Source organism: Leptonychotes weddellii, chromosome 11, assembly GCF_054177405.1.
Source record: "Leptonychotes weddellii isolate Sample4059 chromosome 11, ASM5417740v2, whole genome shotgun sequence".
NCBI classification, from domain to species: Eukaryota; Metazoa; Chordata; class Mammalia; order Carnivora; family Phocidae; genus Leptonychotes; species Leptonychotes weddellii.
In genome coordinates, this window is record NC_138379.1 from 42,212,242 (window position 1) to 42,224,879 (window position 12,638).

At 36.0% G+C, this 12,638-nt stretch overlaps 1 protein-coding gene and 1 non-coding gene across 2 annotated transcripts in view; both read right to left on the bottom strand.

Annotated features, from left to right (window-relative positions):
• Positions 1 to 12,638, bottom strand: part of IPO7 (importin 7) — a 58,861-nt gene that overhangs the window by 14,037 nt on the left and 32,186 nt on the right. The window contains exons 7-15 of the mRNA XM_006728507.3: positions 10,361 to 10,455; positions 10,163 to 10,247; positions 7,206 to 7,340; positions 6,471 to 6,570; positions 5,431 to 5,507; positions 5,154 to 5,270; positions 1,685 to 1,774; positions 1,105 to 1,270; positions 763 to 923 (exon numbers count right to left, since the gene is read on the bottom strand). Of these exons, the coding sequence (XP_006728570.1) occupies positions 763 to 923; positions 1,105 to 1,270; positions 1,685 to 1,774; positions 5,154 to 5,270; positions 5,431 to 5,507; positions 6,471 to 6,570; positions 7,206 to 7,340; positions 10,163 to 10,247; positions 10,361 to 10,455 (1,026 nt within the window). The remainder of the gene's footprint in view (positions 1 to 762; positions 924 to 1,104; positions 1,271 to 1,684; positions 1,775 to 5,153; positions 5,271 to 5,430; positions 5,508 to 6,470; positions 6,571 to 7,205; positions 7,341 to 10,162; positions 10,248 to 10,360; positions 10,456 to 12,638) is intronic.
• LOC115936727 (small nucleolar RNA SNORA23) lies at positions 1,353 to 1,536 on the bottom strand. The gene has a single exon (XR_004072126.1). It is a non-coding gene; the product is annotated as a small nucleolar RNA SNORA23 (small nucleolar RNA).

Below are 12,638 nucleotides of genomic sequence, written 5' to 3' on the forward strand. Positions count from 1 at the left end.
CTGGCTCAGTCAGCAAATCATGTGACTCTTGATCTCAGGGTTGTAAGTTCGAGTCCCACATTGGGTGTACAGGTTACTTAAAAAAATAAAATCTTTGTGGCGCCTGGGTGGCTCAGTCAGTTAAGTATCTGCCTTCGGCTCAGGTCATGATCTCAGGGTCCTGGGATTGAGCCCCGCATCAGGCTCTCCACTCAGTGGGGAGTCTGCTTCTCTCTCTCCCTCTGCTTGCTGCTCCCCTGCCTGTGCCCTCTCGCTCCCTTGCTGTGTGTCAAATAAATAAATAAAATCTTAAAAAAAAAAAATCTTTAAAAAAAGAAATTTCAATTTTTTTTGAAAATACCTATTTATAACTATTATCTCTACTTCATCTTTTTTTTCCCTACTTCATCTTTAAGTTGGTCATCCAAAGTAGTCCAGAAAACCACACAAACAAAGCAGTCATGGTCAACATAGATAGTAGTTAAGAATGTGTGTTGTGGAGGCATATACTTCAGGTGTGAATCCCAGCTCCATCCATTCTAGCTTGGGCAAGTTACTTAACCTTTTTATAGCTCACATTTTCTCTCAGTGTATGAATATTCTTCATATAGGACTGTGTGAGAATTAAATGAGCTAAATATATGAACTAAATATATATATATATGGGTACTGTTCTAAGCCCTATATATAGGGCTTAGAACAGTACCCAATATACAGTAAGCTCTATGAAAATACTTGTTATAAGGTTAAGTAATGAATAAATGATTGGTTCAAATAACATACCAAATGCTGTGTCATTTCTACTGCAATAGGAGTAACTTCTTCACTATACTCGCAGATCATTTTCTGAATTACATTGGTAAGATCATCATTTTCTGTTTCTCTTATTATATGAAGAAGAGCCTGCATTACAGGTCTGATGAATGGTGTAATATATTCTTTAGCTGTAAGAAAAAGAGAGAAAAAAAATTTGGCCAAAACCTCCTAAAACCTGATATAACATACATCAAAAAATAAAAAATACTTTCCCATAAAGGGGAAGACAATGTATCAAGTTTCTAGGATTATGCCTTGTACAATTATTTGTAAAAACACTACACTATTTATGAGATATAAATCCTTTACCTTTTTCTTGATTGCTGATCAACACTTGAAGTGCAATGGCAGCTTCCACTTTCACGGGCATTTCCCTATCATCAATCAGACATCTTCGTGTCAGCTCTAAGGCCGTTTGCAGGTTCTGGTCACTTTTGAACTTTACTTCACAAAAATAGTGAAGGACCCAGCAAGCCTTTTATTAAAAAATGCAGTGAGTTACTACAGATATCCTACATTAAATTGCCCCAAGCTACAGTATATCTATTCCAAAAGTTCTGTGTATGGGAATTTGGAGGCTGGCCAGTGGTAGATATGTCCAAAGAGACAACACTAGACCAGTACTATGATCCCAACTTATTCTTTGGCTGCATGACGTTTGTGTGGATAGCGAGATCTGAATGCAAAACACAGACAGACACTGCTATCAGACACAGATGAAAACTATGCACACATTACAACAGCCATTTAAATATTTACATGAAAAAGTCTAAAATGAAATAAGTCTTTTATTAAGATGAGCATTAAAAAGGTTCCACATAAAAGTCTACATAAGCAGTCATTCATTACAAAACATAAATGTATCAGTGAATACAGGTTTAAAACATACCCTTGCTCTCATATAGCCTAGTTCACTGCTGAAGAGAGGAAATACATGATTCTGCAACATGTATTCCATCTGATCTTTGTAGATCTTTTTCTGTAAATACAAACAAAAATTATTTTTGAAAGAATTCCAAATATAATCATCTCAAATGCCAAATAAATACAAGAATGTTAAAAATGACTATTTATGTCAAAACACGTATTTATTCTGATTCTTTGTACCTGAGGATCCATATCTAATTTTCTCATTCTCAAACTTCACCATCAAAAAACACTGAACTCCTTTTCTTTAACCTTTTTACCTCATTTGCTTAGAAAGCATTTACACCAAATCTTAAGAGCAATCATGTTTGAGTATGGGAGTGTGGTTAATTTTATTCCTTACCTTATAAAACTATTATAATGAAAAAAAAAAAAACTATTATAATGAAATAAAGCCTCACTGGAAAGGTTCTAAATGAATACAACACAGATTGAGAAAAGACCCTGCTTACAAGGTAATAATCTGATTATCTAAAAAGATATTCTTGGGGCACCTGGGTGGCTTAGTCGGTTAAGCGTCTGCCTTCGGTTCAGGTCATGATCTCAGGGTCCATGATCTCAGGGTCTGGGGATAGTGTTAGGATCCCTGCTCAGCGGGGAGTTTGCTTCTCCCTCTCTCCCTCCCTCTGTCCCTCCCCCCCAACCTGTGCTCTTGAGCTCTGGCTCTCTCTCAAAAAAATAAATAAAATCTTAAAAAAAGAAAAAAATTTTTAATTAAAAAAATGCCATGGTTGGGCGCCTGGGTGGCTCAGTCATTAAGCGTCTGCCTTCGGCTCAGGTCATGATCCCAGGGTCCCGGGATCGAGCCCCGCATGGGGCTCCCTGCTCAGCGGGAAACCTGCTTCTCCCTCTCCCCCTGCTTGTGTTCCCTCTCTCGCTGTGTCTCTCACTGTCAAATAAATAAAATCTAAAAAAAACCATAAAACAAAGTAATTTAAAAATGCCATGGTCAAGGAAAAAAAAGATATTCCCATGAATCTTAAAGTAGGGTCTAAGTGGTAGCAAGCTTTTAAGAAGAGTTCCTGGAATTGCATATTACATCAACATTAAAAATAAATGCTTGAAAAACTGAAGACAGACATGGGAACTAAATGCAATGTGGGATCCTGGACTGGATCATGGATCATAAAAAAGGACATTAATGGGAAATCTTGCACAATGTGAAAGGGGTCTGTACGATTAGTGACTAGTATGCTATCAATATTAATTTCCTGGTTTTGAGAATTGCAGTATGGTTATCTAAGATGCTAACATTAGGAGAAGATGGATGAAGAATGGAAACTATTTTTGCAATTTTTCTATAAGTCTAAAATTACTTAAAAATAAAAAGTTAAAAAAGAAAAATCTGAACTTGCCAAAAGAACTCACTAAAGATTCCCAGCCTGCCATATAACAAATAACCACTGTCTTTATAAACAGAAGGATATGTGGACAGGTATAAAAAACTAAAATATAAACAAAATAACCCTACAAATTAATGGTGATATGTAACAAGGTTCCTGGGGAGTTAGAGGATTCTGACTTAATATTTACTTATTAACTTTTAAGCAAAATAAATTTCAGATCTTATTTATGAAGTCAGACACAATGTGTACAATTAAGCTGAGGTTCCTAAAAATAAATCTAATCTAGGGTCATTCTTTATTAGAAATTTATGTCACAAAAGCATGATGTTCCTAGGCTATGAATGGATTCATTCATGTTTATAAATTTCCTTAAAGACAAATTTTTTAAAGGAAAAAACACTACTTTACAATTATCTTGCAACATGAAAATAAAATAAGTCATGCAAAAGAAGTACCTTAAGCACAAGCAGCAAAAGAAAATATAAACTGGACATAATTTCAGAATCTTATCAAAACTTGTATTTCATAGGACATCAAGAAAGTGAAACGATAACCCATAAAATACTTGCAAATCATATATATGAAAAAGGTCTGATAGTTAGAATATACAAAGAACTCTTTTTTTTTTAAGATTTATTTATTTATTTGACAGAGACACATAGCGAGAGAGGGAACACAAGCAGGGGGGAGTGGGAGAGGGAGAAGCAGGCTTCCCGCTGAGCAGGGAGCCCGATGTGGGGCTCGATCCCAGCACCCTGGGATCATGACCTGAGCTGAAGGCAGCCACTTAACGACTGCGCCACCCAGGTGCCCCTAGAATATGCAAAGAACTCTTAACAATTCAACAATGAAAGGATGAATAACCCAGCTAAAAAAATAGACAAAGGATTTGAATATACATTTCTCCAAAGAAGATATACAATAGCCAATATACACATTAAAAAAGATTCTCTGTATCATTAGTCATCAGGGAAATGTAAATCAAAACCACAATGATGTATTGTTTGACACCAACTAGGATGGCTACAATAAAAAGGTAATAATTGTTGGTGAGGACATAGAAACTGGAACCCTCATACACTGCTGGTAAAAATATAAAATGATACAGCCACTTTGGAAAACAATCTGGCAGTTTCTCAAAATAGGACAGCAATTTGACTCCTAGGTATGTGACCCAAGGGAAGTGAAAATATTATGTCCAGGGGCACCTGGGTGGCTCAGTCATTGAGCATCTGCCTTCAGCTCAGGTCATGATCCCAGGGCCCTGGGATCGAGCCCTACATTGGGCTCCCTGCTTGGTGGGGAGCCTGCTTCTCCCTCTCCCACTCCCCCTGCTTGTGTTCCTTCTCTCGCTGTGTCTCTGTCAAATAAATACATAAAATCTTTAAAAAAAAAAAAAAAATTATGTCCACACAAAGATGTGTACATAAATGCTCACAGCTTCAGTATTCATAATAGCCAAAAAATGGAAACAATGCAAGTGTACACCAACTGAGGAATGCATAAATAAAATGTGGTATATCAATACAGTGGAACATTTGGCAACAAAAAGGAATGAAGTACTGTCAAGTGCCACAACATGGATGAACTTTGAAAATATTGTGCTAAGTGAAAAAAGCCACTCCTCAAGGAGCACGTTATATAGCATTCCCTTTACATGAAATGTCCAAAATGGATAAATCTATAACTACAAAAAGGAGATTAGGGGTAGCCTAGGGCTGAGAATTTTGGAAGAAATGTAAAGAAACTAATAGTTTCTTTTGGGGTTGACAGTTGTACAACTCTGTGACTATAATAAAAACCACTAAATTATTCACTTTAATGAGCAAACAGTATGGTATGTGAACTGTATCTCTCTCTTTTTAAGATTTTATCCATTCATTTGAGAGAGAGAGCACACAGAGAGTGAGAGGGAGAAGCAGACTCCCTGCTGAGAAGGAAGCCCGACTCAGCTTGATCCCAGGACCCTGAAATCAGGACTTGAGCTAAAGGCAGATGCCCAACTGACTGAGCCCCTAGGCGCCCCCGTGAACTCTATCTCAATAAAACTGTTATGAAACTACTTGCACAGAAAAGAAGAAATACCTTCAGAAGTATTTCAGCTAAAGAGCCAATCATATGCAGGGCTCCATCTTTTTTTCGAGGATCAGCATTTGGTTCTGTAAGAATCTGGTAGCAAAATCCCATTGTCTTTTGCAGTACCTAGATTTAAAAAAGGGAAGTTAACATTTTATTTGATTTCCTAACAATCCTTAACAACAAAAAAGACAAAATGACTTACATGGCTAACATTAAAAGCTGAGTGTATATCTGAACAAATTTTAAATATTAAAGCAAAAGTTCTCTACGTTAAATAACCTACCTCTTTCCTCTTGCTACAAGCTGTAAACAAAAGTGTCTGGGCAGCAGTGGTAGGAGAAATAAAATCTTCAAACACATCTAGAGAATAAATTTAAAATTAATACAAAAATCAGCAATTTCAATTTCTTCAAGAAACATTTTCACGTAATTTACAAATGATGCTCTGTAAAAAGACCTTAAAATTTTGCTAAATGTTCATGCAAGGTATAAAGAGGAACCCAGATTCCTATATAATTTTGCAATAGCTTCTAATTTCATGTCTTTTCAGTACAAATTAAATTTTAATCCATTAATTCATCTTTTTTTTTTTTTAAAGATTTTATTTATTTATTTATTTGAGAGAGCGAGAATGAGAGAGAGTACATGAGAGGGGGGAGGGTCAGAGGGAGAAGCAGGCTCCCTGCCACGCAGGGAGCCCGATGCGGGACTCGATCCTGGGACTCCAGGATCATGACCTGAGCCGAAGGCAGTTGCTTAACCAACTGAGCCACCCAGGCGCCCCCATTAATTTATCTTAATGATCATTTTCTTTCATATAAAACACAACTACTGTGAAAGTTTTCACAATATGGTCACAAAAGTACAATCTACTACAAATACAAAAGATTTTGGTAGGAAGAAGGACTAATACTCAACATTAGTCAAATTACAATCCTTTAGTTCCATGCAGACTCAATGTGACTCCAGCTTCCAATATAGTCTTCTCATTTCCCACACATATGATGACTGACATGGGGTCCAAAAGTATAGTTTTGACAGTGTTAAGGTGTAATCTTGAATTTCTTAGTTTTAGCATGTGCCAAAAAGCACATCCAATAATTGTAACTTAGTAACACTATTATCTGTGTCTGCTAAAAATGAAGATCATTATCAAATGCCATAACTAATGAATAGACCCCAAAAAGTCTAAAAAATGGATAAATTACATTAAAACAACAAAGATTTTTCAGAACCAAAGGTGAGGCCTTACGACACCCTTATATATGCCATATACAAACTTAGCTACTGACATATTTTGTTTCTAAGAAAGTGAAAATTTACCAAACTTCATGCGTATATATTCATAAGGGTCTTCTTGCCAAAGTTCTTCATCAGCATCTGTATAGCACATCAATGGAAAAATAACATCTTGGATAATGCCCTGCAATTTAAAAGTTAAGAAAGTAACCTTAAGTCAGTCTTCAAATTTAAACCTTCAATTTTGGTTAAGTGCTAAAACAAAAGCAACCCAATAATATGTATTTCAAAGCTTAATATCAAACTTTAGTAATGATTCTCAGATCAACTATTAAGGTACATACTATTAGAGTTTGTGCAACAAGTAATTATAAAATAAGACATATGTGTATATAGGTAGCAATTAAGTATTCTGGGAAAATACATTATGAAATTTTAGTCCATCAAATCCTGTAGTTCTAAATAAAGCAAATAAATTACTCATAGAAATGGTACATAAGCTAATTACCCTCAAAACTAATCTGGTGAAATAGTCCTTGGTTTATTCCAAATTACGTGACTAAAATGTTACAACCATAAACCAGTACGAAGAATTTAAATGCAAATTTTAAGATAATAGTTTTAGATTAAAAGGTAATCACAAAATACCTTTTATAAGTTTGTGTCAAGGTATTTTCTCATTTTCCTACTGTATTATCAAAACAATTAACTAGACTAAGTAACACAAGTCAACAAAATATGCACTTTTCAACCTTTATGATAATTAATGTTATTTCCATTATATTTTCCGGAAAAACATTTCAGATAGAAAATTATTACTTGTATATGAGGCTTCAGATTCTTCCAGGTGAGGGCATGAGAAACTCCTTGATTAATGTAATTTAATGTCTGTTGCAAAACTCGAGGAGCCATATATTGTTTCTCCTTGTACTGATATAATACCTTCAATAAAACCTTGGAAAAAAATATTTGATCAAAAACCAAAAGTTAAATAGAAATTTTAACCATTTTATAAGTCAGTAAAAACATCTGACATGTATCTTAATACCCAGATCAGCATCCTCAAATAACAACCATACTCTCTTAAAAAGAAAGTAATTTTTGGGGCGCCTGGGTGGCTCAGTTGGTTAAGCGACTGCCTTCGGCTCAGGTCATGATCCTGGAGTCCCAGGATCGAGCCCCGCATCGAGCCCCGCATCAGGCTCCCTGCTCAGCAGGGAGTCTGCTTCTCCTTCTGACCCTCCCCCCTCTCATGCTCTCTCTTTCTATCTCATTCTCTCTCTCAAATAAATAAATAAATAAATAATCTTTAAAAAAAAAAAAAAAGAAAGTAGTTTTTTAAAATTTTGTATTAGAGAACCATATTTATTCCCAAGATATTCAAATAAATAAACTGAATTACTACTATGTCAAAGGAATAGTTTCTGATTAAGTATAACCACAGGTTACTTACCTCCCAGAAAAACCTTACCAAACCACTCACCAATTTAATGTCTGCCAGGAGCTCTAATTCTACATGGTATATCAGAAAAGCAATTGTCAAGATTTGCCCCACAGACCTCCTGAAGGGTCTGTGAGGTCAAAACTATTTTCATAATAAGGCTAAGACGTTATTTGATTTTTTTACTATGTTAACATCTGCATCGATGGTACAAAAGCAGTGGTGGCAAAACTTCTGTTGCCTAACATGAATCAAAAAGTGGCACCCAAGTGTACCAGCAGTCATCATATTCTTTACAGCCACATTAAATTCAAAACAACCTTTCCTTATGAACACTTTTTTAAAATTTTTATTGTTATGTTAATCACCATACATTACATCATTAGTTTTTGATGTCGTGTTCCATGATTCATTGTTTCTGCATAACACCCAGTGCTCCATGCAGAACGTACCCTTTTTAATACCCATCACCAGGCTAACCCATCCTCCCACCCCCCTCCCCTCTAGAACCCTCAGTTTGTTTTTCAGAGTCCATCGTCTCTCATGGTTCGTCTCCCCCTCCGATTTCCCCCCCTTCATTCTTCCCCTCCTATCTTCTTCTTTTTTTTTCTTAACATATATTGCATTATTTCCTTAAGAACACTCTTAATGAATCAAAATATAATTATTATTAAATGGGGAGTACACATGTAGCACTTCTTCTAATACCAAAGTACAATGGTTGGAAGAAAAGTTGAAATAGTAGCTTTTCCCATCAAATGCTATCATATTCTTGAAAGAAGAACTGACAAATTATGGTTATTTAGACTTGTGTGTATGGCATATTTCCCCTCAAAAATGAGTAAAATGAGCCTGTCACTTCAAGGAAAATAACCGACAGTATGTTACTGGTGTTAAAATCTGAGCTTCGAAACAAAAATTAGAATTCTCAAACTCTTAGATGCAGAAGACTTTGATCCACTTAATTAGCTTTCCAATATTTAACGATATTTCTGATGACATCAGTGGTAGCATTAGCAAATGTGATTTCTTTTTTAAAAATTGCATGAGGGGCGCCTGGGTGGCTCAGTCGGTTAACCCTCCAAATCTTGATTTCCACTCAGGTCATGATCTCAGGGTCGTGAGATTGAGCCCCGTGGTAAGCTCAGCACTCAGCAGGTAGTCTGCTTCTCTCCTCCCTCTTCCTCTGCTCCTCCCCCTGCTCATGCATGCTCTCTCTTGCTCTCTCTCTAAAATAAATAAACCTCTAAAAAGATAAAATTGCATAATGAAATGTATTAACATTTGGAAAATCTTCATTAACTCAATTTTCCAAATGACCAGCCGTTACAAAATCATGTATGGATAAATGATCCATTCAAAGTATAATATAAATCAACAGGTGTTAATGTAAAAGAATCTAAGATGCTTGCTATTAAAAAACTCTACACTGCAATTAACCTTTAAGAAACTACCAGTATTGAGTGACTCAGTTGGTACTGCATGTGACTTGATATTGGGGTCATGAGTTTGAGCCCCACATTGGGTATAGAGTTTACTAAAAACAAAAACAAAAAAAAACTATCATTATCATATTTTGATGTGGTATCAAAGAATTTCCACAATTTTGTGAAAAGTCTATTAAAAGTCTTTCCTTTTCCAACTTATCTGAGGCCACACTGTCTGTATTTATGTCCAGCAAAATTTAAAAAGACTAAATACATAGGAAGATGAGTATATAACTTTTATTAAGCCATACATTAAAAATTTAGTAAAAATGTTTAACAATGCCCATTTCCTTTTGTTAAAAATGTTTCATTTTGGGAAGCAGTTATTAAAAAAAAAACATGTATTCTGTGTTAATATATTAGGTTTGTTATTTTTAAATGAATTAATACTCTTAAATTTTAATTTCTAATATGATAAATATCATAGGTGTAACTCACATAAATGGAAGCTTGCTGAGGTTCTCAACAATTTAAGGGAATAAGGAAGACCTAAGACCAAAAAATGAGAACTGCTACAGAGTTCAAAATGGTAAAGGTTGGGGCGCCTGGGTGGCTCAGTCTTAACAACCGCCTTTGGCTCAGGTCATGATCCCAGGGTCCTGGGATCGAGCCCCGCATCGAGCTCCCTGCTCAGCGGGAAGCCTGCTTCTCCCTCTCCCATTCCCCCTGCTTGTATTCCTGCTCTCGCTATCTCTTTCTCTGTCAAATAAATAAATAAAATCTTAAAAAAAAAATGTTAAAGATTGCTACATGCAATCTTTGGGTACCAATAAATCAGAAAAAAAGCAAGACAGAAATTAACCTAATAATAATGTCATGTTTCAATTTAGAAAAATTCTTAGACTTACTTGCTGGACACCAACAGCAAATGCCTTCAGAAATACTTCAGCAAATTCATTATACTCCTTGGAAACATTGCCAGGGCTTCCATATCTAAAAGAACATTAAAATGCCCACTGTTTCTTTATAATGCTTTATATACTGATACTTATAAAAACTAAGAGCATGAAAAAATAAACCTAAATCATCATATATTGAGAGCTTACCTTTCAAAAAGCCTTGCTAAGATATGTAAAGCCCACTTCTTACATTTCCACCATGGTAACTCTGGTCTGTCATCTTCTTCAACTTGAAGTGTTTCCTTTAAAGAGAGATTTATTTAATGATAGTAAGACATGATACACTCTAAGAGGAACAGCATGAGGTGAGAAGAAACTCACAATGAATGTTGGCCTTTTGTAATAAAAGGCTAGATTTGGAAAAGTAGTCTTATTTATTAAATATAAGAGGCACTTTCATCTGCTTCACTACTTAGCTACAAAGGATATACTTTTTTTTTTTTTTTTTAAAGGTTTTATTTATTTGACAGAGAGAAACACAGCCAGAGAGGGAACACAAGCAGGGGGAGTGGGAGAGGGAGAAGCAGGCTCCCCGCGGAGCAGGGGGCCTGATGCGGGGCTCGATCCCAGGACCCTGGGACCAGGACCTGAGCCGAAGGCAGACGCTTAACGACTGAGCCACCCAGGCGCCCCCAAAGGATATACTTTTTAAAATCCTTTTTTTTTTTTAAATTTTATTTATTTATTTGACAGAGAGAGACACAGCGAGAGAGGGAACGCAAGCAGGGGGAGTGGGAGAGGGAGAAGTAGGCTTCCCACGGAGCAGGGAGCCCGATGCGGGGCTCGATCCCAGGACCCTGGGATCATGACCTGAGCTGAAGGCAGACGCTTAACGACTGAGCCACCCAGGCGCCCCTACTTTTTAAAATTCTTATAGAGCAAGCTCAAACACAAACATTTTAGTCAAAATCCAAATAATATAAAGTCAAGGCCATGGAAAGTAGTTTAATCAAAACGAGTATAGTTCAAATCAAAAGGGCACGAAAAACACCATTTCAGAAATCTAGTTTCAGAAATATTAGTATAAACACAAAAGGATAGACAGATGAAGACCTTCATTTAAAAACAATAGTGGAAAACTACCAAGACCCTAAACATTCACTGATAAGTGAATGCTTAATTATGGAACATCTATAAAAGACTACTATACAATCCACTAAAAGAATGGATTGGATCCTTACATACTGACCTATAACATACCAACGTATTTTTAATTTGTAATGGGAAAGTGAGACTTTGGAGCAACCCCAAATTAAAACAAAAAGTGAGAGCAACGGTACAACCACTTTGAAAATCACTTTAGAAGTTACTAATAAAGTTAAAGATATACCTACCCTATGATCCAATTCCACTCTTTGGTATACTCAAAATGAAAATATATGATCCCAAAAAGATTTGTGTAGGAATATTCATAGCAGCTTTATTTGTACTACTAAAATCCTGAAACCACCCAGCTGTCCATCAACTTGTGAACGGATAAACTGTAGTATATCCACACAATAAAATATTACTTGGTAATAAAAAGGAACAAACTACTACAACACAACATGAATACATAAGGAACAGACTACTATAACACAACATGAATATATCTCATAAATATATCATGCAAAAGAAGGTACATACAAAAAATTATTTTATATTAAGTTCTAGAACAGGCAAAACTAATCTATGGTCCTAGAAATGAGAATGGTGATGATAGGAATGACTAAAACTAGCCACCAGCAAATATTCTAGGTGATGATTACATGGATACATATAACTGATAACTCACTGGACTGTTTGTTTATAATATGTGAGTGTTTATAAATTATACCCAAAAAGTACAGAGTGTATAAATGAAAACTTTTAAAATTTTATTCTGTACCTATTAAATGTGTCCAGAAAAATATACACCAAACTAGTTTCCTACAGAGTGGAAGAAATGTTCTATTCCTTTCTTCTACACTGTTTTTGTTTTGTTTTGTTTTAAGATTTTATTTATTTGTGAGAGAGAGAATGAGAGACAGAGAACATGAGAGGGAGGAGGGTCAGAGGGAGAAGCAGACTCCCTGCTGAGCAGGGAGCCTGATGTGGGACTCGATCCCAGGACTCCAGGATCATGACCTGAGCCGAAGGCAGTCGCTTAACCAACTGAGCCACCCAGGCACCCTTGTTTTGTTTTTTTTACAGCAGGCTCCACACCCAGTGCAGAGCCCACCATTAGGCTCGAATTCACAACCCTGTGAGATCAAGAACTGAGCCAAGATCAAGGGTCAGACACTCAACCAACTGAGCCACCCAGGCACCTCTACACTGTTTTTCCTTTTAAATAGAAATGTAAGCAATAAACCACAAAACAGGAGGTTGGTCTCAGTTATGCCACTAATAAAATTGTTTTGGATAAATTATATAACCCTTCTATGTCTCCACTTAAAATAAACTC